At 60.0% G+C, this 26,410-nt stretch overlaps 1 protein-coding gene across 4 annotated transcripts in view; it reads left to right on the top strand.

Moving 5' to 3' along the window:
* Window positions 1–10,699: 10,699 nt before the first annotated feature.
* CARMIL3 (capping protein regulator and myosin 1 linker 3) overlaps window positions 10,700–26,410 on the top strand; it is a 32,219-nt gene continuing 16,508 nt past the window's right edge. Inside the window, exons 1-13 of one of the 4 annotated variants that reach the window (XM_078848243.1) lie at window positions 10,700–10,803; window positions 14,805–14,899; window positions 15,090–15,140; window positions 18,516–18,575; window positions 19,651–19,772; window positions 20,965–21,044; window positions 21,145–21,215; window positions 21,479–21,552; window positions 22,001–22,076; window positions 22,998–23,086; window positions 23,316–23,410; window positions 23,937–24,023; window positions 24,219–24,328. In XM_078848243.1, the coding sequence (XP_078704369.1) occupies window positions 10,764–10,803; window positions 14,805–14,899; window positions 15,090–15,140; window positions 18,516–18,575; window positions 19,651–19,772; window positions 20,965–21,044; window positions 21,145–21,215; window positions 21,479–21,552; window positions 22,001–22,076; window positions 22,998–23,086; window positions 23,316–23,410; window positions 23,937–24,023; window positions 24,219–24,328 (1,050 nt within the window). In that variant the 5' untranslated portion in view covers window positions 10,700–10,763. The remainder of the gene's footprint in view (window positions 10,804–14,804; window positions 14,900–15,089; window positions 15,141–18,515; window positions 18,576–19,650; window positions 19,773–20,964; window positions 21,045–21,144; window positions 21,216–21,478; window positions 21,553–22,000; window positions 22,077–22,997; window positions 23,087–23,315; window positions 23,411–23,936; window positions 24,024–24,218; window positions 24,329–26,410) is intronic. The other 3 variants (XM_078848245.1, XM_078848242.1, XM_078848244.1) reach the window with 3 other exon arrangements.

The raw sequence follows: 26,410 nt of genomic DNA, 5'->3' as shown, positions 1-26,410 counted from the left end.
CATCTCCCAATATGCAGAAACAGAAAACAACACAATAAAAATTCACTGTACACAAAAAGCTAAACACACAGAAAATAACACAATACATGCACAAACACACAACATGCACACACAACAACTAAACAAAATGACACCAAACATCTACAATATGCATAAAACATTCACAGTACACAAAAAGCTAAACACACAGAAAATAACACAATACACGCACAAGGCATACACAGTACATGCACACACACACAGAACAACAGGCATGTGTCGCCCAAGCTAACAGAGCATGGCACAAAATCGGCTGCAACGGCAGTGAACTTCCTCTCTCCAATGCTAAAGTCTTGGGGGAGAAGGGTTGTTCCTTGTGTTGGCTTCTTCTTGACTCTTTTGTGTTCTTCTTACCTGTCGGTTGTAGTTTGCTTGTAAACAGGACCTGCCGATGAGCGCATACAGTTTGAGCAGACGATGGGCGTGCATGGCTTGCACACTTCAGAGTTCTTAAGTGCTCTTTTCCTTCCTATTTCCATGAGATCAGGAGCACAAACTTGTAAATGTATGCTCCCATCTCGGGACAAAGCATGTCGGCCGCACTTACAGGATGGGGGCTCTATCCTGGGGGGCAGGGACTCTGAAAAAGGTTTGGGGATCATGGTGGAAAATCAGCTGAACACAAGCTCCCAGTGCAATGCTGTGGCCAAAAGGCCAATGAGATCTTGGGCTGTATCAACAGGGGAATCTGGAGTAGGGGTAGAGAGGTTATTTTACCTCTATATTGGGCACTGGTGTAACCACTGCAGGAATCCTGTGTCCAGTTCTGGTGCCCACCATTCAGGAAGGATGGTGCTAAATTGGAGAGGGGTCAGAGAAGAGCCACGAGAATGATTCAAGGATTAGAAACCTGCCGTATAGTGAGATACTCAAGGAGCTCCGTCTATTCAGCTTAACAGAGAGAAGTTTCAGGGGTGACCTGATTCCAGTCTGTAACTACCTAAATGGGGAACAAATATTTAACAATGGGCTCTTCAGTCTAGCAGAGAAAGGTGTAACCCCATCCAATGGTTGGACAAATTCAGGTTGGAAATACTGTGTAAATTTTTAATGGAGAGGGTAACTAACCATTGAACCACTGGCCAAGGGTCACGGTGGATTCTCCAACACTGATAATGTTTAACTCAAGATTGGATTTTCTTCTCAGAGATCCGCTGTAGGAATTATTGCGGGGCAGGTCTCTGGCCTGTCCTCTGCAGGAGGTCAGACTATGTGATTGCAGGGTTTTCTTCTGGCCTTAGAGTCTAGGGAGCTGGGAATTTCAGGCTTGTTGAGATTCAGAGTTGTTGGTTGTCACTTTTACCTCGTGCTAGCGAGGTTGACACCTTCAGCTCCTGAATAATGCAGTTTGTTCACCAAGGGCACAGCACACATTCGTTGCTCTTTGTGCAGCAGGAAGATCCCAGATAACCTTTTCAAGCTGGAGTTCACCTTCTTCTTTTTGTTTGGTTCCTTGCCTGAGTGGTTCCTTCTGTCTCAACGGGAAATGAAATCCAGCTTTCAGAGAGCCCAAGTGCCCTGTCCTTTTCAATTCTCACAACAGTCTTTTCACATTCAATCCCTCTCCCGAAGCCATGAGCTTAAACAACTAAAACATTCTTGATTTTTATACCAGGTTTTGGAGACAAGTTCGTATTCCGGGGTTTGCTGAGGGTTTGCTTGCGTGCTGTCTGTAGTTAGTTAATTCCCAGTTAATATAACTCTTCGGTACTTAAATGGCTTCTTACGAGGGAAATTTGGGTTACATAATAGCAACAACTTTCTGACTATCAGGGTAGTTGAGCTCCAGAGTTGGCTTCCAAGGGAGGTTTTTAAAAACAGGTTGGACAAACACCCATCTGGGATGGTCTCGGTTTACTTGGCTTGCTCGGTGACCTCTTGAAGGTTCCTTCTAGCCCCACATTTCTACGATTCTGTGGTTAGTAATTTGTTTTATAGCACTGAAAAAAAACTTCCTATATTTGTATCCAGAACATTATCCTTTTCATATAACAACAATAATGGACATTTATGATACAAGGGCTTGCATTTGGATACAACATATACCACTATACAAAATAAACAAATCTACATTTTAAGGTGCTGACTCCGTGGGTGCTCTGGGGCTGGAGCACCCATGGAGGAAAATTAGTACCCCGCCCCACCTCACCTCCTCCCCTGAGTATGCTGCATTCCCGCTTCTCCGCCTACCTCCCAGCACTTGTCGCCGCAAAACAGCTGTTTCGCAGCATAACAAGCTCCAGGAGGGAGGGGGGAGAAGTGGGAACGCGGTGCACTCAGGGGAGGAGGCGGGGGCAGGGTGGGGATTTGGGGAAGGGATTGGAATGGGGGCAGAGCAGGGGTGGTGTCAGGGTGGGGCCGGGGGGTAGAGGGGTTGAGTACCTCCCTGCGCCAGCAGAAGTCGGCGCCTATGATTTGGTGCCACCTTAAAGCATTTGAGAAAGACAACCAAAATGTGAGCTGAAAGTAACCAATGTGTTCTGAGAGACTTTTCCCACCATAAATGTTTGCTGCCTTTAAAGAATGAAGACTTGAGTGCGGTTGCAAAGGAAATCAGTTTCAATCGGGAGATTTCTAGAATTGAAATGGGTTTGAATAAGATTTTTCTTTGCAAAGAGGTGGGCCCACATTTATTACTTGTGTGACAAAGCTTTGTCCTTGCCTCCGTGGGTCCCGCGTTTCCTGGCGGATTTCACTAGCCTCAGAGGCTCACTGTGACCCTCCCCGTAACCCTTCTCTCTCTAGAGACAAGGGTCACAGTCTACTGAGCCATTTTCATCATAAGCCAGTGAGGGAGGTGAGGAGAAGTTATCCTTCCTTGCACAGTCCCTGTTGTCTCCCAGTCTCAGTGATTAATCAGGGGGCAAAGGTGCGGGGGGAGCCCGGGCCCACTGTCTTCTCCGGGCTCCAGCCCAGGGACCCTAATAGTAACAGCTATGGTAGCTGACCTTTTAGAAACATGACATGTACTGGGCTACTTCCCTGGGCTACTTCCCCCACAGCAGCCCTCACTTCCTCAAGCTCCACTTCACCCTTACCTCAGGGCCTCCTTCCTTGTGCCTGATATGGTGTGTACTACTCAGCCTCTCCAACAGCGCAGCTTCCTCCCACAGCTCCTGACATGCACCCCCACCTGACTAACCGGCAGGCTTTGAACTAGTTTCATCCAGCCCCTGATTGGCTTCAGGTGTCCCAATCAACCTAGCCTTCTCCCTGCCTTCTGGAAAGTTCTTAATTGGCCCCAGGTGTCTTAACTGACCTGGAGCAACTGCCATTTCACTTATCCTGGTACCAGGGATTTGTTTGGCCTGGAGCTAATATATCTATCTCCCACTACTTTTCCATAGCCATCTGGCCTTGCCCCGTCACACTTGGTTGATAGCTCTGAGAACTCAGCGCAAACATTCCTAGTTTTTGAAATGTTCTGAATCACATTCTTTTACAAAACCAGGACTGTTTAGCAAACATCAGTGTCTTAGAACATAAGAACGGCCAGACTGGGTCAGACCAAAGGTCCATCTAGCCCAGCCTCCCATCTTCTGACCATGGCCAGTGCCAGGTGCCCCAGAGGGAATGAACAGAACAGGTAGTCATCCAGTGATCCATCCCCTGTCACTCTGAACTCTGGGGTACAGATGTGGGGACCTGCATGAAAACCTCCTAAGCTTATTTTTACCAGCTGAGGTTAAAACTTCTCCAAGGTACAAACTATTTTACTTTTTGCCCCTGGACTTTATTGCTGCCACCACCAAGTGTCTAACAAAAATAACAGGGAAAGAGCCCACCTGGAAACGTCTTTCCCCCCAAAATCCCCCCAAGCCCTACACTCCCTTCTGCTTCTGGCAAAATCTGTCTTCTTAAAATAAAGCGAATATCCTTACCATCTTATACCTGTGGAATGTGTCCTATTATTTGATAAGACCCTCCGATTGAGTGGCTTGCTTTTTGACCCAGTGTGTTTTAGATTTGCAACTGACCCTTTGCAGGAGAGAAGAAGAACAAAGGAGAAAATGGGTGGAACGTTTTTTGGCTGTTTGAAATAGACCAAGACCAAGGAAACCAACAGAAACACAAAACGAAGACCTACCGTGAGAGGTTGATACTGATCTAGGAGATATTACAATAAATGGAAGAAGTTAGAAAAGCCATCAGTACGCTTGGCAATGGGAGAGCAGCGGGAAATGGTAACATCTCTGGAGAGAGGCATGTGACAAAACAGCCCTCCAGATTGTCCTTAGTGGTTAGTGGTTGGGTAGAAGATTCATAGATTCTCGGGCCAGAAAGTGCCATTACGAGAGGGCGGCTTCCCCACCCCCGAATGAAGAACCCAACCCAGCACAAGAGAGGCCTTCTTGTAAAATTGTCGAAGAACTTACCCAGAGCCATGGTTGGAGAGGGGCGACGTTATCATCAGCACCCGGGGAAACTGCGTACAACAGTATCCTGGGCCATGTCAGCAAACGGACAGACCTGCACCACAGAGGACCACGCGGGTTTCAGACCTCTGAGGTCTGATTCAGGCTGTATTGCTGTTCTCAGAGATGGTGCAGAACGAAGTGGGGGAGGGAAGCCCCTCCTGATATGTTTTATAGCTTTCCAGAAGACTTTTGGCAGCGTACACAGAGACAGTGTCTGGAAACTTATAGAGACACGCTGTGGGAGGTGAGTTCTTTTAGTGGGCCAACTTCTGTTGGTGAGAGAGACAAGCTTCCGAGCTTACACAGAGCTCTTCAGGTCAGCTAAATACAAGGTGGAACAGACTGCTTAGGGTAAGTAGTTAACACATATTTCAAGGGACCGTTTAAGGGAAGTGACCAGTTAACACCCCTCCAGTTGTAGCGGGAAGGGGGTGAAAGAAGAGGCATTTAGTGGGTTACAGATCATTGTAATAAGCCATAAAGCCAGTGTCTCTGGTCAGTCCATGATTTCCGTGTCCAGCAGAGTTCTGGATTTAAGCTCCCAGGCTCGTCTTTTGAAAGTTTTCTGCAAGTTTCCTTTGAGGCTGAGGACTGAGAGGTCAGGTATGGAGCGATCGCTTAGTGAAACGTGTTCACCCACTGGTGTTGGCGTGTTTTTGTCTTTTAGCATTTTCCCGTGTGAGTTCATTCAAGAGTGGAGTGATTGTCAGGATTCACCCACATAGTTGTTGTTGGGTGTCATGGACTCACAGGACGCTGGGATGATTTAACTGGGAATTGGTCCTGCTTCGAGCAGGGGGTTGGACTAGATGACCTTCTGGGGTCCCTTCCAACCCTGATATTCTATGATTCTATGATTCTATGATTCATGCTCTCTCGGCTCTGTACAGTCCCTGGGGGAAACCCCCTTCAGTGCCACAGCCCTTCTCGGGGGTCCACTCTCTTGGGGGTTAAGCTGTAGGCCCTTCACCTCCTGAAACCGCACCTCTCTGAGCCTTCAGCACACCTGTCGAGCACCGTGGGCCCCCTCAGGGAGTCCACTTGCTCTGGCCCCCCAGGGCCTCCATGCCCAGAGGGAACAATGCCTTTCCCCCCCACACCCGATCTCTAGACTGGAGCAACTCTCAGCCGGCATAAAACAAGAGGGTTTATTGAGCATCTGAACCCAGCATAGGAAGCTCTCTGGGCCCTCGGGCCTAGTAACCCTCAGTACAGCACATCTAGGTCCCTCCTGCATCCAGGGGGGCTCTGGCTTCTCTCTCTCCCCAGCCCAGAGACCCTGATATCACTGGCCTCAACAGCTCCTCCCCTGTCCTTTGTCCTCCATCCCAGGTAAACAGGTCACTGGGGGCCCTCCCTTCCATCCTTTGTTCCCCTCTGGCTGGAACTGGCTGGTTGGGTCACCGGGGTCCTCCATCCTCAGCCCTTTGTCCTCCCACTGAACCAGCTGTGATGTCCGAGCTGAGCCTCCCAGTCTCCAGGTCATCGGTTGTTAGGGATCCCCATCTCCAGGCCGTTGTCTGGGGGCCCCAGCTGCCAGGCAAGGTCACACCTGGCCCTCTGCAACAACAAAGCCTCTCCCACCACCTTGTTAAACATGCGGCACGCAGGGAAACGGAGGCGCGCACGTGGTATTCATGTAAAACACGACAGAAATCCCCAACTTCGTCACATTGGGGCATTTAGTGCACTGGCTGAGAAACACCACATATTGTGATAGGCGTGTGTAGGACCCATGGACCTTGAAAGGGTGGATCTTTGTAGCAGTGGAGATCTGTCTGCAGATTTTGCATCTGCTGTTCTGGCAGGGTCTGGTGCCACTTTGACTTGGTGGGTCCTGGTCTGTGGGGAGCTTCTGATGATGGGCTTGGAGAGGTTGGGGCCAGAAGATAGGGTCTGGGAAAGATTTCTTTCAGGTTGGGGTCCCCACTGAATATGGGTTGTAATTGGGTGATGAAACCTTGGATGGGTTACAGTGTGGGGGGGTATGTTTTATTTCTGTATTGAAGCAGATTCTCTTGGGACATTTGGGTGACCTGTTCCATGATGTGATCTACTTCTCTGGTGGAGTGTCCTTTGGTTTGGTGAAGGTGGTTTTGAATCTGTTAGAGCAGGGATCAGCAACCTTTGTCACGTGGCCCATCAGGGATATCCGCTGGCAGGCCGGGACGGTTTGTTTACCTGCAGCATCTCCAGATGCAGCCGATCGTGGCTCCCACTGGCTGCGGTTTGCCGTCCCAGGCCAATGGGGGCTGTGGGAAGTGGCGGCCAGTACATCCCTTGGCCCATGCCGCTTCCCACAGCCCCCATTGGCCTGGGATGGCGAACCGCAGCCAGTGGGAGCTGTGATCTGCCGAACCTGCAGACGCTGCAGGTAAACAAACCATCCTGGCCCGCCAGGGGCTTTCCCTGATGGGCTGCGTGCCAAAGGTTGCCGATTCCTGCATTAGAGTGTGCATCCGGTTCTCCTTGGAGTGCATTCTGTGGTATCTGAGTGCCTGCCTGTAGATAACAGATGTCTTGGTGTGTTTGTGGTGGTTACTAGATCTATGACAGTAGGTGTGGTGATCCATGGGTCTCTTGTGTATTGTTGTCCACGGGGTCCCATTGTTGAACCTGATTGTGGTGTCCATGAAGCCGATGCCGGTGCAGGAGTGTTTTAGAAAGAGTTTACTGGAGGGATGGTGGTTGTTGAAGTTGTGGTGGAAACCAATGAGGGAGTTTAGGTCATCTGCCCGGAGGATGAAAATATCGCCAAGGTATCTCAGGTATATCATTGGGTTTGTGGGGCATTTGGAAAATTATGGCATTCCCTGGAATACCAGGGATCTGTATGACCATGCTGAGCGTGCAGCCAGAGATGGTGGCGACATCAGGCAATGGTTTGCCTTGACAACAGGCATCAGACAAGTGTGTGTTGTTCACATTGGTCACTGATTCCATCATGAATGAAGGAACCGCGGGATGCAACAGAGGAATTTTACGGACAAATGAGAAAGCACAGTTGGACGACCGCATTTTTGCAGATGACATTGTGCTGCTTAGTTCAACACACCGACCACATAATGGAAGGAAAGAGCCAACTCTTGGCAGACCCAGCAAAACGAGTTAGTTTGTTTATCAACAAATGGAAGACAAAATATACGGCCATCAATCTCCCACAACCATCAGAGTAGACGGAAAACACTCACAGAAGAAAGAACTTTTAATGATGGTGAAACCGTGCTAGACGTTGGCAAGGAACTTTCATTCACTTGCAAAGATCTGAAAATGGAGCATGATTGGCCCTGGCACTGAAATATGATTTTTTTTAACACTGCCGTTACGTCTGTCCTCCTTTATGGAGCAGAGTCATGGAAATCTACACCAAATTAATAAGATTAACTCATTCCAAAGTAAAGGTCTGTGGGAGACCTTCAGAGTCCATGGGAAAGAGTTTCTTGCAACATCCAAAACTCTAAGTACAACAACCCAACCTGAAGCCTGGCCTGAAGACAATGGACATGTGTTAAGGACACCACCAAAATGACTTCTCCATCATGTGAAGATAATGTGATAATGTGGAGACCACCTGGGAAAAGGAAAACGCAAACGATAAACAAGCCAAATCCATCAACACGACACTGAGAAGCCTGAACAGACCACCCCAAGGGTGCAGGAGGAGACAGAAAAGCATCAGTGGTAGATTATCCCAATAATTTGACCTGTCCAGACAGTTTTCAAAGCCCCGCATGAGGGAAAACAGGACAGAAAGTTACCATGGAATAGAAGTCGTAAAGCTGCATTGCAGGGTTTGTGTAAACACACCAGAAGGCAATAAACGTCTCCTTCAGCAGTCAGAGACTCAAAGGTCGACAGAAGCACTGAGATCATCTAGCTCAGTGCTTCTCAAGCTCTCTGATGTGGGGGACCGGCAAATTTGTTTTCCAATGTGCGCGCAGACCAGCAGCTGATGGCTCGTGGACCGACACCAGTTCATGGACCACCACTTTGAGTAGCACTGATCTAGATGATCTAGGCCAGGGGTTTCAACCTTTCTTCATTTGCAGACCCCTAAAAAATTTCATATGGAGGTGCGGCCGCCTTTGGAAAACTCAGACATAGTCTGCAGAGCACAGGATGAAAACCACCAATCTAGTCTGACGTGCTGGAGAAGTTCCCCCCAATGATCCCTCAAGCAGATCTTGTAGGACTGGTCGACACTAGGAAAGGGTCACCAGCTGGGTCCCATGGTGGTGTGAACAATCCACACCTTTAAGCGACATTGTTCAGCCGACCTGAGCCCTTGTGTAGGCATCTACTGCCTCTCATGGAGGTGGATTAACTACAGTGACAGGAGAACCCCACCTGTCGATGTAGGCCGGGTGTACACAAGAACATTGCAAGGCTAAGCAAATATCATTTGACTAGATAGATAGAGGAGGTGGATGGGGATAGATAGATAGATAGATGGATGGATGGGGGAATAGGGGAATAGGAGGATGGGGATAGAACAGCCAGGCCTACCCAGAAGCTATTGATTGTTCTGGAGCTCTGTATGTTAGGGATGACTTTGCTCTGAATCCCGGCTCCTTTGTGCTCTCCCTGCCCTGGAGTGGGACATGACCCCAACGCCTGCCCTGCAGGGTGACCCCAGTGTGTGTGGGGGGGGGCGAGCAGCCAGGATCCTGGACTGGAGGGAGGAGCCCTGTGATCCCACCCCAAGAAATGGGAAGGATGGGAGCTCAAGACCTATCTGTGCCTCTCCCTCCCACTACCACAGACTGGGGAGGGGACCCCAAAACTACCATAGAGGGGCCCAGGTTCCCCCAGCTCTGGGACAGGCCTCAGGGGCTGCCTGTCTGCTGGAGGGCTCCCCCCTTCTGAGAGAGACCCGCACCCCCCCCCCCCGGCCTGGGACAGGAAGGGGCAAGGCAGGCTCTGAGGGTGAAATTCCCCAGCTCCGAGAGACATGGATGTTTTGCTGCCAACAGCCACTAGAGAGCAGCAAACCACAACAAACAGAAGCTACTCCCACATACCCCCCACCTACCCCTATGGACACCCCCCACCCACCCCATGGACATCCCCTGTTCACCCCCTACCCACCGTGATAGACAACCCCATTTACCCTACAGACACTCCCATTTACTCCTATGGACTCCCCTTCTACCCTTATAGACACCCCCTTCTACTCCCACATACCCCCCACCTACCCCTATGGACACCCCCTACCCACCCCTATGGACATCCCCTGTTCACCCCCTACCCACCGTGATAGACAACCCCATTTACCCTACAGACACTCCCATTTACTCCTATGGACTCCCCTTCTACCCTTATAGACACCCCCTTCTACTCCCACATACCCCCCACCTACCCCTATGGACACCCCCTACCCACCCCTATGGACATCCCCTGTTCACCCCCTACCCACCGTGATAGACAACCCCATTTACCCTACAGACACTCCCATTTACTCCTATGGACTCCCCCGTCTACCCTTATAGACACCCCCTTCTACTCCCACATACCCCCCACCTACCCCTATGGACACCCCCCACCCACCCCTATGGACATCCCCTGTTCACCCCCTACCCACCGCGATAGACAACCCCATCTACCCTACAGACACTCCCATTTACTCCTATGGACTCCCCTGTCTACCCTTATAGACACCCCCGTCTACTCCCAGATACCCCCCATCTTCCCCTATAAACACCACCTGTCTTCCCCTATAGACACCACATCTACTCTTATGGACACCCCCTTTCGACCCCTGTAGACACTCCCATTTACTCCTATGGACTCCCCCATCCACCCCTATAGACACCCCGCTCTACTGCCATAGAAACCACAATGTATCCCTACAGACAGCCCTGTCTACCCCTCTAGGCACCCCCAACTCCCCCTAAAGACATCCCTATCAATGCCTATAGACACTCCCAATCTACCCCCATAGACACCCCCATCTACCCCTACAGCCACCCCCTATAAACTCCTATAGACATCCCCGTCTACGCTATAGACCCCGGGGAGCTCCCAAGGGGAGGGTGCCCAGGAAGGGGGGGACGCGAGGGGGGAGAAGGAAGGTGCCGGTGGGGGGAAGTTCAGAGCGGGAGGGGGACGCGCGGGGGGCGGGGAGGAAGATGCCGGAACGGGGGGAGGAGGAAGATGCGGGGGGGTGCTCGGGGCGGGGGAGGAGGAAGATGCTCGGGGCGGGGGGGGAAGCTCAGCGCCTGCCCAGCTGGTACCGGGGGGGGGTTGCGCAGACTCCGCTGCTGTCTGCGCCCGGCCCCGGCATGTGGCTCCGGCCCCGCAGCTGCCATGGCCCGGCCGGCGGGAGACCTCGCCCGGGACCTGCAAGGTACCGCGGGGGGGGCTCCCCCTGCCCCCTCCAGCCCCCGCCCCATCTCTCCCCATTCCCCAGCCCCCTCCAGCCCCCCACCCCCGCCCCATCTCCCCCATTCCCCAGCCCCCCACCCCTGTCCGTCCGCCACCCCAGCCCCCCCGTTCCCCAGCCCCCTGCCCCATCTCCCCCATTCCCCACCCCCCACTCCTCCGTCCTCCCAGCCCCCCCATTCCCCAGCCCCATCTCCCCCATTCCCCAGACCCCCACCCCTGTCTGTCTGCCCCCCCAGCCACCTGCCCCCTGCCCCATCTCCCCCATTCCCCACCCCCCCACCCCTGTCAGTCCCCCACCCCCCATTCCTCCGTCCTCCCAGCCCCCCCATTCCCCAGCCCCATCTCCCCCATTCCCCAAACCCCCACCCCTGTCTGTCTGCCACCCCAGCCCCCCCCATTCCCCAGCCCCCTGCCCCATCTCCCCCATTCCCCACCCCCCACTCCTCCGTCCTCCCAGCCCCCCCATTCCCCAGCCCCATCTCCCCCATTCCCCAGACCCCCACCCCTGTCTGTCTGCCCCCCCAGCCACCTGCCCCCTGCCCCATCTCCCCCATTCCCCACCCCCCCACCCCTGTCAGTCCCCCACCCCCCACTCCTCCGTCCTCCCAGCCCCCCCATTCCCCAGCCCCATCTCCCCCATTCCCCAGACCCCCACCCCTGTCTGTCTGCCACCCCAGCCCCCCCCATTCCCCAGCCCCCCAGCCACCTGCCCCCTGCCCCATTTCCCCCATTCCCCACCCCCCCACCCCTGTCAGTCCCCCACCCCTCGGTCCTCCCAGCCCACCCATTCCCCAGCCCCCAGCCCCATCTCCCCCATTCCCCAGCCCCCCACCCCGTCCGTCCGCCACCCCAGCCCCCCCATTCCCCAGCCCCCCAGCCACCTGCCCCCTGCCCCATCTCCCCCATTCCCCACCCCCCCACCCCTATCAGTCCCCCACCCCTCCGTCCTCCCAGCCCACCCATTCCCCAGCCCCCCAGCCCCATCTCCCCCATTCCCCAGCCCCCCACCCCTGTCCGTCCGCCACCCCAGCCCCCCCATTCCCCAGCCCCCTGGCCACCTGCCCTATCTCCCCCATTCCCCAGCTCCCCACCCCTGTCCATCCCCCACCCCCCCAACTCCTCCGTCCTCCCAGCCCCCCCATTCCCCCGCCCCCTGCCCCATCTCTCCCAATCCCCATCCCCCACCCACAACCGCTGTCCGACCCCATCCTCTGGCCATCCCAGCAACCCACCTGGCCCCTCCCATTCCCCCACCCCGTCCATCTTCTGGCCATTGCCACAGACCCCCCCCACGCCCGCATCCCTCCCTCCATCCTCCCCCCACCAATCCTCCAGTCCTCTGTGCATCCCCCCTTCCCAGGTGAATGATCCCCTGGACTCTGGGGAGTGGGGTCTAGTGGGTAGAGTGGGGGAAGGGGCTGGGAGCCAGGACTCCTGGGTTCTATCCTAGCTCGGAGAGGGGAGGGGAGTCTAGTGGTTAGAGCAGGGAGGGCTGGCAGCCAGGACTCCTGGGTCCTCTTGTGGGTGCGGATCTGGCAGCGCAGCATCCTGTGGCCTGGGTCCGTGCGACGGTTGGTTCCTCTCTGCCCCCTGCGGCCCCCGCTCCCCGCCCACCCTGCTGGATTCGGGCCTTCGCTGTGGGTTTGGCGGAAGGGTTGTGACATGTAAGGTTGTGACAGGCAGAGCGTGGGGGATGTCAAGCTGCCTGCCGGCAACCCGAAGACGGCTAGAAACACACGGACATGGGCATGGCACACAGACACACGGACACACCTGCACCCAGAGGCCAGCTGGGCCGGCTCTGTGGCCATAATTCAGCCTAGCTCGAGTGCAAACGTACACCCGCATCCCAGCTCCGTCTCCCCCCCACGCTGACACCCACAGGCGGCAACACGACTGACAAACAAACCCCACACTGAGGGCCTGGCGGCAAAATAAACCAGACGCTCCCAGAGTTTGATCCATCTAACCCCATCCACCCATCTCGCTCTCTCTCTCCATCCACCCCCTTTCTCGATCTATCTCTCGATCTATCCCCACACCCCTCCTCTCTCTCTCCCCTCACATGCCCACACAGCCCCTGCCGTGCACACACCTGTCATAGACACTGTTACAAACTAGGGTGCCCAGACACCCCGATATCAGGGGCTTTGTCTCATCTCCCCCGCCCGTGATTCACACTTCCTGTCCGGTCCCCTGTTCCGAACACACCGAGACATTTCACCCCCCACCCCGGGGCCGTCTCTCGGCTCCAGCCGCAGTGGGATTGGAATGACCCCGGGAATCCCTCTTCCCACTCGGGGTCTCCATGTCCTCCGAAAGGGGGCCCCAAAACCTGTACCCGGAATCCTAACACGGGCTGGGCTCGCAGGGGCTGCGTGGCAAGAGTGAGGGACACCGGGGGGGGGGTGCAGGGCTGTTCCATCCACCGCCTGGTGGGCCCCATCCTGTTTTCCGGTGTCTCTGGGCTTCCTTTTTCAACTGCTCTGGGTAGTGGCGCCCAGCAGAAGTGTCTGAGTCGTGGTTTCGCTTCCTCTCCCAGCCCCATGTTGGCTTCTCCCAGGCTGGGCGAGATGCCAGGGTCAGGGCATCTGAAGGCCCGGGGCCCCCTGCTGCCCCCGCTCCCTGCAGCCCAGGACCCCCTGCTGCCCCCGCTCCCTGCAGCCCAGGACCCCCTGCTGCCCCCCCTCCCTGCAGCCCAGGACCCCCTGCTGCCCCCGCTCCCTGCAGCCCAGGACCCCCTGCTGCCCCCCCTCCCCGCAGCCCAGGACCCCCTGCTGCCCCCGCTCCCTGCAGCCCAGGACCCCCTGCTGCCCCCGCTCCCTGCAGCCCAGGACCCCCTGCTGCCCCCCCCTCCCCGCAGCCCAGGACCCCCTGCTGCCCCCGATCCCCATAGCCAAGTGCCCCCTGCTGCCCCCGCAGCCCAGGACCCCCTGCTGCCCCCGCTCCCCGCAGCCCAGGACCCCCTGCTGCCCCCGCTCCCCGCAGCCCAGGACCCCCTGCTGCCCCCGATCCCCATAGCCCAGGACCCCCTGCTGGCCCCCCTCCCCGCAGCCCAGGACCCCCTGCTGGCCCCGCTCCCCGCAGCCCAGTGCCCTCGGCTGCCCCCACTCCCCGCAGCCCAGGACTCCCTGCTGGCCCCCACTCCCCGCAGCCTGGACCCCCTGCTGGCCCCCACTCCCCGCAGCCTGGACCCCCTGCTGCCCCCGCTCCCCGCAGCCCAGTGCCCTTGGCTGCCCCCCCTCCCCGCAGCCTGGACCCCCTGCTGCCCCCGATCCCCATAGCCCAGTGCCCCCTGCTGCCCCCGATCCCCATAGCCCAGGACCCCCTGCTGCCCCCCCTCCCCGCAGCCCAGGACCCCCTGCTGCCCCCGCTCCCCGCAGCCCAGGACCCCCTGCTGCCCCCCCTCCCCGCAGCCTGGACCCCCTGCTGCCCCCGCTCCCCACAGCCCAGTGCCCTCGGCTGCCCCCCCTCCCCGCAGCCTGGACCCCCTGCTGCCCCCGATCCCCATAGCCCAGTGCCCCCTGCTGCTCCCGATCCCCATAGCCCAGGACCCCCTGCTGCCCCCGCTCTCCACAGCCAGGACCCCCTGCTGCCCCCCCTCCCCGCAGCCTGGACCCCCTGCTGCCCCCGCTCCCCGCAGCCCAGTACCCTCGGCTGCCCCCCCTCCCCGCAGCCTGGACCCCCTGCTGCCCCCGATCCCCATAGCCCAGTGCCCCCTGCTGCCCCCGATCCCCATAGCCCAGGACCCCCTGCTGCCCCCACTCCCCGCAGCCCAGGACCCCCTGCTGCCCCCGCTCTCCACAGCCAGGACCCCCTGCTGCCCCCCCTCCCCGCAGCCCAGGACCCCCTGCTGCCCCCCTCCCCGCAGCCCAGGGCCCCTGGCTGCAGATCTTGTTGGGGGGGGCTGGGAGGTGACTCGTGGGGCGCTGACCCAGAGCTGACCCCGTCCCCCCTTTGCAGACAGCATTCGCAAGGTCCTGAGCCGCCCGCCCAACCCTCTGCTGCTGAAGGTGAAGCTTGAAACCAAGCCCAAGAAGTTTGAGGATCGTGTGTTGGTGAGTTTCCGGGGGGGTGGTCTGTCCCTCCTTCCCCCTCCCTCAGCCCTGCTGGTGCCCCCCCCCGGACCCTCCTTCCAGGAGTCACCCCAGAAGCTTTGACGTCGCCATCCCCAGGGCTGAGCCCAGCCCCCCGGGAATCGCGGCGTCTCCCCACACTCGTCTCACGGGGGCTGCTTGTCCCCCACAGGTGCTGACGGCCTGGCGGCTCCACCTCTTCGGGCTGAAAGTGCCGGCCAAGGTGAGTGTGAGACGCACCCGGGCTGGCCAGCAGGGGGCGCAGGGGGACACACACACGGGGACACACTCACACATAGACACACTGACACACACTCACACACGGGGACACACTCCCATGCGGACACCCACACGCTCACACACAGACACACTCACACTCGTATGGACAGACACAGACACACTCACGGAGACACACTCACACACGGACACACTCACACTGACACATAGACACAGTCACGCATGGATGGACGGACACACACTCACACACAGGGACACTGTGACGAAGTGGGCCTGTTCTTAATGTTTCCTCCGAATAGTGTGGGGGTGCCTCAGTTTCCCCTATGCAGTTCTTAAGTATCTAGGTGGTGGGGTAAGGGTGTATGGTCATTGCAGAGCCCTAGAGGGCAGGTGTGTGCAGGGGCCAGGAAACAGGGTGTCGGCCATTATCTGTGTCCAGACCCCTGCACACACCTGCCCTCTAGGGCTCTGCAATGACCATACACCCTTACCCCACCACCTAGATACTTAAGAACTGCATAGGGGAAACTGAGGCACCCCCACACTATTCGGAGGAAACATTAAGAACAGGCCCACTTCGTCACATCTCTCCCCCCTTCGAGATCGAACTGAGCGGGGTCACTTTACCCGGTGACCTGGGGAAGTTCGAAGCCACCAATGTTCCCATGGATGCCCCAGCATCTCTCCCATTCCTTGGTAGGAGTTACACCAGGCCCTTCCAGTTTCACGCCCTCCCTTAGGTCGGGGGTGGTCGATAGCACTAGCAGGCTGCATGTGGGAAGGTTTCTGCAGCCCATGCCCTTTGGCCACCCCAAAACCCCAGGGGGTCAAACTGGGATTGGGTTTTCTCCGAGTGCTCCAGTCTGGAGGGCTGCAATTTGGGCTCTCTTGGTTAAGGGCCCCCATCTTGACCTGGGCCACATACTGTTCACTTACAGAACTAGCATGGAGACATCCCTTTCTCCACAACCTTGTCTCCCAACAAGCTGGCCAAACACAGCCACTTGGTTAGAGGACGGTGTACCTTTCTTAACAGCTTTCACTCCATCTGAGACCTTCTCAAAGCTATCCACACTGGATCTTTCAACAGGAAAGTCAGTGGATCCATTCACAACAGAACATTTCTGGCTGTTAGGAACTGAAACTTTCTTGATTAAATCATTTTCACACCCTTCAGTTGCAGTAAACTGCTTGCAAAGACTCCATGAGGATTCCTTTCCCTAGGGCTTCTCTATGCAACAATTCACCCCTCCCAGAAATTCTGCTCTTACCCTCTTTACCTAGGGCTTGCTCTAGGGGAACACTTTCCTGAGCAGCAACAGACTCTTTCTGGGTCTCCCTTACATCCAGAATCACCTCTGGCCCATCAGGCGGATTCCTACATAATCCCCTTTCAGGCAAACTTACAGACTTCCTAGATAAAAGGTTAGAAGCATTCTCCTTCCCTTTGCCACACACAAGTTCAGGAATCTTTTCCTTCTTGCTACAGGTTTCCACACCCTCAGTAGGTAACACAATCACACACCTTCATGCTCTCCTTGTGCCCTGGCTAGGATCTCACCCTGATTAGACAGAGTTGCTCCACCCTTTCCAACAACACACTAGCAACAGGCAAAATACAAGCACCAGAATTGTCTGGTCTCTGGGATTTTACATAGACCCTAACTGGATGCGACCTAGTTACAGGGCCATTCTCCCGAGCAGACAGAAACTTAGGACCCTTCCCTTCCTGGGCTTTAGCTGAGTCCAGAACCAGCTCTGAGACAACTGCACGACCCTCAACCATCACAGGCTGAAAGGCCCCTTCTGTCTGCTCCACAGACCAAGAAGAGCCAGACACACTTTCTCCTTTACCAGACACCCAGGTTGGGATCTCTTTCCCTTTGTCCCAGCACACAAGGCTGGTCACAGACAACTGCTTGGAGATCAGGGTAGCTCCCTCCATAGGCAAGTCAATACCCCTGACAGACAGAGACCCATTTCCTTCACTGTCCCAATTCTCCACCCAGCTAACAGGTAAGGTCCAGGGACTCTCATCTTCCACTCTCCTCGCCTTCCCACCCTGCTGACTGGACACAGCCATCAGATCACAAGGCTGCCTAGGCTCATCCAGACTCTCCTTACCAAGCACCTTGCCACTCCCCACAGATCCCCTGCCCTGCCTGTGTCTCCCCCCACTCTGCTGGGGTCTCAGCTCCCACTGTGCTCAGCGCTGCCCTTGCTGTTCCAGTGGGGCAGGCCACTGCTTTCCTCAATGCATCAGAGCCAGCGAGAGTCCCCACTCTTGTGTGCAAGGGGGCAGGGAGCATCTCTCTGTCCCACCCAGCCCCAGGGGTCTGGTTACAGGCAGGCAGGTAGCCTGAGCCTAGCGGCTCCTCCCTGCTGCCAGCCAGGTCATCTGCATTTTCACTGACCATTTCCCTCTCCGCCGATTGGTTCCCTGGATTCAAATTCAAACCCTTGGCAGTTACAGGAACAGGGCCTGGATCCTGTCCCAAAGAGACACAGTCACCCCACAACAGGGTCTCGCAGCTGGTGTCCTGGGGCACCCCAACTCCCTCCAGCCCCTCCTCCTCTGGGCTTTGTTCCTTTCCTGGGCCAGGAGGTCACCTGATTCCTTTGTTCTCCAACCCTTCAGCTCTCACCTCGCAGGGGGAAGGGCCCAGGCCATCAGTGGCCAGGAAACAGGGTGTCGGCCATTCTCTGTGTCCAGACCCCTGCACACACCTGCCCTCTAGGGCTCTGCAATGACCATACACCCTTACCCCACCACCTAGATACTTAAGAACTGCATAGGGGAAACTGAGGCACCCCCACACTATTCGGAGGAAACATTAAGAACAGGCCCACTTCGTCACAGACACACACTCCCATGCGGACACACACATGCTCACACACAAACACACACTCACACATAGACACACTCACACGGACAGACACAGACACACTCACGGACACACGCTCACACACGGACACACTCACACATAGACACAGTCACGCACGGACGGACAGACACACACTCACACATGGGGACACACTCACACATAGACACACAGACAGACGCACACTCACACACCGGGACACACACTCCCATGCGGACACACACACGCTCACACACAAACACACACTCACACATAGACACAGTCACGCATGGATGGACGGACACACACTCACACATGGGGACACACTCACACATAGACACACACACACACACTCACACACGGACACACTCACACTCACATACAAACACACACACTCACACACGGACACACTCACACGGACACACACACACACACACTCACGCGCGGGGGCACACACTCATGGACACACACACACACCCATTTCTCCTATCTCTCCCCAGGTCGAAAGCTCCTTCAATGTCTTGGAAATTCGAACGTTAAACACAATAAACCACAGCCAGGTAAGTGTCCCCCGGCCCAGGGACAGCACCCCCTGCTGGCCCCCTGCCCTCGGTCCCCCCCATGCTGTCACTGCCCCCCCCGGCCCAGGGACAGCGCCCCCTGCTGGCCCCCTGCCCTCGGTCCCCCCCATGCTGTCACTGCCCCCCCGGCCCAGGGACAGCGCCCCCTGCTGGCCCCCTGCCCTCGGTCCCCCCCATGCTGTCACTGCCCCCCCGGCCCAGGGACAGCGCCCCCTGCTGGCCCCCTGCCCTCGGTCCCCCCCCATGCTGTCACTGCCCCCCCGGCCCAGGGACAGCGCCCCCTGCTGGCCCCCTGCCCTCGGTCCCCCCCATGCTGTCACTGCCCCCCCGGCCCAGGGACAACGCCCCCTGCTGGCCCCCTGTCACGGAGTGGGGGGGCGTCAGGGCCCTGCACCCCACTTCCTGCAATTCCCCGTGACTCTCAGCCAGCCAGTAACACAGAGGGTTTATTAGCCGACAGGAACACAGGCCCAAAGCGAGCTTGTCGGTACAACCAGGACCCCTCAGCCAGGTCACTCGGGGGGCCAGGGGCGCAGGGAGCTTAGACCCCAGCCCTGGGGCTCCCTCCATTTCCCCAGCCCGCTCCAAACTGAACCCCCCTCCAGCCGTCTCCCCCCGGCTCCTCCTCCAGCCTTTGTCCAGTTTCCCGGGCAAAGGTGTCACCTGGCCCCAGCCCCTCCTGGCTCAGGTATTGCCCCCCCCCGTGAAGCCCCCCCAAATCCCATCCCCCACGCAGACAGTCCCAGAAAACACCCCTGCGACATCCCCAGGTCGGTCCGCCCCACTCCCTGCTGTGTCACCCCCCCACCCGGGGTCCCCCCGTCCCTCCCCCCCACATACACACACACACACTCTCTCTCAGGTGGTGGGGGACAGTTAATTAGTTAATTGGCTTAATCAGGGTCACAGCTCTTGGTAGTGGGAATAATTTGTGTTTGGTAAGGAATGTTCCCACTCTCTTCCCTCCCCCCCATGCCCCCCTGGCTCCCCGCCCCCCCTTCCCCCCTGATTGCCCCCACCCCTCCCCCCTGCCTCCCCCCTCCCCGTCTCTCAGATTCTGGTGGACACGGAGAAAGCCACCTACAGCTTCAAATTCCCCAGCGCGGCCAGCGCCGACCAGCTCACCCGGCACGTCAACGCGGCTCTCAGCAAGATCTTCCCCAGCCCCACGGCGGGGTGAGTGCGGCCCCGGGGCGCCGGGCTGCAGGGAGAGGGGGGTCACTAGCGGACTCTGGGCTGCAGGGAGTGGGGGGGTCACTAGCGGACTCTGGGCTGCAGGGAACAGGGGGGGTCACTAGGGGGCATTGGGCTGCAGGGAGAGGGGGGTCACTAGTGGACTCTGGGCTGCAGGGAGTGGGGGGTCACTAGGGGTGCCGGGCTGCAGGGAGCGGGGGTCACTAGGGGGCATTGGGCTGCAGGGAGAGGGGGGTCACTAGCGGACTCTGGGCTGCAGGGAGTGGGGGGTCACTAGGGGTGCCGGGCTGCAGGGAGCGGGGGTCACTAGGGGGCATTGGGCTGCAGGGAGAGGGGGGTCACTAGCGGACTCTGGGCTGCAGGGAGCAGGGGGGGTCACTAGCGGACTCTGGGCTGCAGGGAGTGGGGGGGTCACTAGGGGTGCCGGGCTGCAGGGAGCGGGGGGGGTCACTAGGAGGCGTTGGGCTGCAGGGAGCAGGGGGGGTCACTAGCGGACTCTGGGCTGCAGGGAGCAGGGGGGGTCACTAGGGGGCATTGGGCTGCAGGGAGAGGGGGGTCACTAGCGGACTCTGGGCTGCAGGGAGTGGGGGGTCACTAGGGGTGCCGGGCTGCAGGGAGCGGGGGTCACTAGGGGGCATTGGGCTGCAGGGAGAGGGGGGTCACTAGCGGACTCTGGGCTGCAGGGAGTGGGGGGGGTCACTAGGGGTGCCGGGCTGCAGGGAGCGGGGGGGGTCACTAGGAGGCGTTGGGCTGCAGGGAGCAGGGGGGGTCACTAGCGGACTCTGGGCTGCAGGGAGCAGGGGGGGTCACTAGGGGGCATTGGGCTGCAGGGAGAGGGGGGTCACTAGCGGACTCTGGGCTGCAGGGAGCAGGGGGGGTCACTAGCGGACTCTGGGCTGCAGGGAGTGGGGGGGGTCACTAGGGGTGCCGGGCTGCAGGGAGCAGGGGAGGTCACTAGGGGGCGCCGGGCTGCAGGGAGTGGGGGGTTCACTAGGGGGCGCCGGGCTCCAGGGAGCGGGGTGGGGTCACTAGGAGGCGTTGGGCTGCAGGGAGCAGGGGGGGTCACTAGGGGGCTCTGGGCTGCAGGGAGCGGGGGGTTCACTGGGGGGGCTGGGCTGCAGAGAGCTGGGGTGGGGATAGAACCCAGGCATCCTAACACTGTGGCCCCCCCCAGCTGTCTGAGGACCCCTGAGACCCCCCGGGACACGTCCCCCAACTCCGAGAGTTCAACCTCCACCAGTCACAGCATCTGCGGTGAGTGGCGGGGGGGAGTGAATGGGAGGGAAGGGGACGGGGGGGGGACGGGGGAGCCCCCCCCCGCTGACCTCCGTGGCTCTGTCTGTCTCCCTGGCAGGGGGGTTCTCCGATACCTACGCCGCCCTCTGCGACTACAACGGGCTCTTCTGCCGGGAGGAGGTGCAGTGGGTAGGTGGGGGGTGGGGGGGCGGGGAAGGCAGAGGGGGTGCAGTGGGGGGTGGGGGGAGGGCAAGGCAGAGGGGGTGCAGTGGGGAGAGGAGGGGGAGGGGGCAGTTGGGGGTATGGGGCAGGGCTCTTTGGGGGGGACCCGTGGGGTTAGTGGGGGGGTGGGGGGGAGGGGAGGGGAAGGCGGAGGAGGTGCAGTGGGTAGGTGGGGACCCCTCACCATGGGGTCCCCCCATTTCTCTCACCCTCCCTCCCTCCCTTACCAGGATGTCGACACCATCTACCACTCAGCCGACAATCATGAATTCAACCTGCTGGACTTCAGCCACCTGGAAAGCCGGTGAGGGACCCCTGATACCGCCTGTACCCCCCAAACTGGTACCCAATCTGCCTGAACCTCCATACCCCCTTCTTTGAGACCCCTATTTCCCCTGTACCCCGATCCCCCAAAATGGTACCCCCAACCCACCTTTACCTCAATACCCCCAGGCCTGCCTGCACCCCTTGCCATCACCCCAATACCCCTCTACCACCAGTATCTCCTGTGTGCCCAGTACCCCTGTACCCCCCAACCCCCAGCCCAGCATCCCAAGACTCCCTGAACCTCTGAAACCCACCTATACCCCCAAACCCACCTGGCGGAATCCCGATACCCTGCATCCCCACAGACACCCCAGCCCCTCTTCTCCACATCGGACCCTCTTGGGGCACCCCTGCCCCCGTCAGCACAGTGGGGGTGCTGGCAGATGTGGGGGCGCTCACCCCCTTCTCCGTGACTCTCCCCGCAGGGACCTGGCTTTGATCGTCGCCGCCCTTGCCTACAACCCTTGGTTCACGCGACTGCACTGCAAGGACCTGAGGCTGGTAGGTACCCCCCAAAACCCACGCTGGGCCCCAAAAACTTCCCCTGGGCCCTAAAACCCACTCCTGGACCCCCCAAATCCACCCCTGTGCCCAAAACCCACCCCTGGACCCCCAACCCATCCCATAGCCCCAAAACCCAGCCCTGGACCCCCAAACCCACCCCTGGATTCAAAGTTCCCTGGACATAATCTCCACTGAACCCTCAAATTTCTCTGAACCCCAAATTCTGCCCCTCTGCTCCCCAAATCCTCTCTATGCCCTGAAACATTCCCCTGCACCCCAAAACAACTCCTGGTCCCCAATCCCCTCCTCCTCTGTGCCCCACATCCCACCCTGGCACCCCAAAACCCTGCCCCAAAATCTCATGCCCCAAACCCCCTGCATCCCAAAACCCTTGTCTGTGCCCCAAAAGCCACACCATTCCCAGAAACTCCCCCAAACTCCATCTGTACCCCAAAATTCCCTTCAGCACCCCCAAATCCCATCCCTCTGTAGCCCAAACCCTCCTCTATACCCTGACACTTTCCTGTGTCATAGCTCTGTACCCCAAAATCCCCCCGCACTCCCCAACACTTGTCTGGGCCCTGAAACATTCCCCTGCAGCCCACTACTCACCGTCAATCCCAAACCCCTCCTTTACCCATGCAAATGCTCTGTACCCCCATATCCCTCCTCCTCTATGCCCACAAACTGCCCTGTACCCCAAAGCTGTCCCAGCCCCCCAATTCATCCCCTGCAGCCCCCAAACCACCAGAACTCCCAAACCACCCTCTGTGCCCCCTAATCACCCTGCCACCCAAACCATCCCCTGCACTCCCAGAATGCCCCCAGGGGGATCTGCCTCCCCAGCACCCCCGTTCCTCGGCCGGGGGGGGCCCCGCATCTCTCCCCTGCGCTCTCTGTCTCCTTCCCTCTCCCCAGGGCTCTGAGGTATCTGAGCAAGTTCTGCACACACTCAGCAAGTCCCATCACCTGGAGGAGCTGGTGCTGGACAACACGGGGTTAAAAACGTGAGTGAGCCCCCCCCAGAACCCCCACTCCCCTCTCAGCGGCTCCGGCTCCCACCCGGCCCTAAGGCAGGGACCGGCTGGCTCGGGGGGCAGGGATGGGACACGGGGCCTGTCCCCCCCTCGGGGGCACCGGCTCTGATCCGACCCCAGGGCAGGGACTGGCTGGGCTGGGGAGGAGGGGCCGGGGTTCGGGGTTCAGGGCGTCACCCCCCGTCTCTCTCTGGTGCAGAGACTTCGCGCTCAAACTGACCTGCGCTCTGGGAGACAACCCCGGCTCAGCCCTGCACAGCCTGGTGCTGTCACACAACCAGATCGAGGACAAAGGTGGGGACCCCCCAGCTGCCCCCCCAGCACCACCAGTGTCCCCCAGTAGCCTCCAGTCTCCCCCCGTGCCATCCAATGTCCCCGCAGTGTCCTGCCCGCCTGACGCCCCTCAGCGCCTCTCAACTGCCCCCCAGCACCCCCCAGTGTCCCCCAGCACCCAATGTCCCCCAGCTGCAGGGAGCGGGGGGTCACTAGGGGTCACTGGGCTGCAGGGAGCAGGGGGGGTCACTGTCCAGCCCGCTGTCCAGCACCTGACACCCCCCAGAACCCCCCAGTGTCCCCCAGCACCTCCAATGTCCCCATCACCTAAGACCCCCAGCAGCCCCCAGTGTCATCCCAACACTACCCAGTGTCCCCCCCAGTATCCCCGAGCCCTCCCCATGTCCCCCAGCTCTTCACAACTTTCAGCACCCCCCAATATCCCCCCAGCACCTCCCATATCCTCCCCCCCCCGCCCTGCCCCCATCTCTGCTCTCGCCCCCCCCCCGGGTCCCCCTAATCTCTTCCCCCTCCCTCCCCCTCACAGGTCTCATCTCCCTGAGCCAGCAATTCCTTTACTTCCCCAAGGGGCTGCAGCAGCTCGGGCTCTGCAAGACGGGGGTCACCCCGAAAGGTACGGGGGGGCTGGGGGGAGGGGTGGGGAAGGTGAGCAGGGGAGGGGGAGGGAGCTGGGGAAGGGCAGGTGGTTGGGGCTGGGGGAGCTTTGTGGGCACAGTGGGGGAGGGAGAAGCTCTCGGGCCTGGGGGGCAGGGTGGGGGAAGGGCAGGGGGTCCCAGCCCCCCACCACTCACCCCTTCTCCCCTCCCAGGGCTGGCCGGGCTCTGTCAGACCCTGGGGGCCAACCCGGCCTTCAGCAGCTCCCTGCAACACCTGGACCTCAGCAAGAACCCCGGGCTGCTGGGCGGCGAGGAGGCCAACGTGAGTGACAGCCGGGGGCGCCGGGGGGCAGGGAGGTGGGGACTAGGTAGGGAGTGCCGGGGGCAGGGGGCGCCGTGGGGCAGAGAGGTGGGGGCTGGGCAGTGGGTGCCGTGGGGCAGGGAGCGGGGGTTCTGTGGGGCAGGAAGGCAGCGGCTGGGCAGCGGGTGCCATGGGGCAGGGAGCAGGTGCTGTGGGGCAGGGAGGCAGGAGCTGGGCAGCGGGTGCCATGGGGCAGGGAGGCGGGGGCTCTGTGGGGCAGGAAGGCATCGGCTGGGCAGCGGGTGCCATGGGGCAGGGAGCAGGTGCTGTGGGGCAGGGAGGCAGGAGCTGGGCAGCGGGTGCCATGGTGCAGGGAGGTGGGGGCTCTGTGGGGCAGGGAGGCAGGAGCTGGGCAGCGGGGTGCCATGGGGCAGGGAGGTGGGAGCTCTGTGGGGCAGGGAGATGGGAGCTGGGCAGTGGGTGCCGTGGGGCAGGGAGCGGGGGCTCTGTGGGGCAGGGAGGCAGGAGCTGGGCAGCGGGCGCCATGGGGCAGGGAGTTGGGGGCTCTGTGGGGCAGGGAGGCAGGAGCTGGGCAGCGGGTGCCATGGGGCAGGGAGTTGGGGGCTCTGTAGGGCAGGGAGGAGGCGGGAGCTGGGCAGCGGGTGCCATGGGGCAGGGGCTCTGTGGGGCAGGGAGGCGGGAGCTGGGCAGCGGGTGCCGTGGGGCAGGGAGGTGGGGGCTGGGCAGCGGGTGCCATGGGGCAGGGAGGCGGGGGCTCTGTGGGGCAGGGAGGCGGGAGCTGGGCAGCGGGTGCTGTGGGGCAGGGAGGTGGGGGCTCTGTGGGACAGGGAGATGGGAGCTGGGCAGTGGGTGCCGTGGGGCAGGGAGCGGGGGCTCTGTGGGGCAGGGAGGTTGGAGCTGGGCAGCGGGCACCATGGGGCAGGGAGCGGGGGCTCTGTGGGGCAGGGAGGCAGGAGCTGGGCAGCGGGTGCCATGGGGCAGGGAGGTGGGAGCTCTGTGGGGCAGGGAGATGGGAGCTGGGCAGTGGGTGCTGTGGGGCAGGGAGCGGGGGCTCTGTGGGGCAGGGAGGCAGGAGCTGGGCAGCGGGCGCCATGGGGCAGGGAGGTGGGGGCTCTGTGGGGCAGGGAGATGGGAGCTGGGCAGTGGGTGCCATGGGGCAAGGAGCGGGGGCTCTGTGGGGCAGGGAGGCAGGAGCTGGGCAGCGGGTGCCGTGGGGCAGGGAGGTGGGGGCTGGGCAGTGGGTGCCATGGGGCAGGGAGGCGGGGGCTCTGTAGGGCAGGGAGGAGGCGGGAGCTGGGCAGCGGGTGCCATGGGGCGGGGGCAGGGGCTCTGTGGGGCAGGGAGGCGGGAGCTGGGCAGCGGGTGCCGTGGGGCAGGGAGGTGGGGGCTGGGCAGTGGGTGCCATGGGGCAGGGAGGCGGGGGCTCTGTGGGGCAGGGAGGCAGGAGCTGGGCAGCGGGTGCCATGGGGCAGGGAGGTGGGAGCTCTGTGGGGCAGGGAGATGGGAGCTGGGCAGTGGGTGCTGTGGGGCAGGGAGCGGGGGCTCTGTGGGGCAGGGAAGCAGGAGCTGGGCAGCGGGCGCCATGGGGCAGGGAGGTGGGGGCTCTGTGGGGCAGGGAGATGGGAGCTGGGCAGTGGGTGCCATGGGGCAAGGAGCGGGGGCTCTGTGGGGCAGGGAGGCAGGAGCTGGGCAGCGGGTGCCATGGGGCAGGGAGTTGGGGGCTCTGTAGGGCAGGGAGGAGGCGGGAGCTGGGCAGCGGGTGCCATGGGGCGGGGGCAGGGGCTCTGTGGGGCAGGGAGGCGGGAGCTGGGCAGCGGGTGCCGTGGGGCAGGGAGGTGGGGGCTGGGCAGTGGGTGCCATGGGGCAGGGAGGCGGGGGCTCTGTGGGGCAGGGAGGCGGGAGCTGGGCAGCGGGCGCCATGGGGCAGGGAGTTGGGGGCTCTGTGGGGCAGGGAGGCGGGAGCTGGGCAGCGGGTGCCATGGGGCAGGGGCTCTGTGGGGCAGGGAGGCAGGAGCTGGGCAGTGGGTGCCGTGGGGCAGGGAGGTGGGGGCTCTGTGGGGCAGGGAGGCGGGAGCTGGGCAG

The sequence above is a fragment of the Lepidochelys kempii genome, chromosome 13 (assembly GCF_965140285.1).
Source record: "Lepidochelys kempii isolate rLepKem1 chromosome 13, rLepKem1.hap1, whole genome shotgun sequence".
Classification (NCBI taxonomy): domain Eukaryota; kingdom Metazoa; phylum Chordata; order Testudines; family Cheloniidae; genus Lepidochelys; species Lepidochelys kempii.
This window is presented reverse-complemented; position numbering and strand designations above follow the sequence as displayed.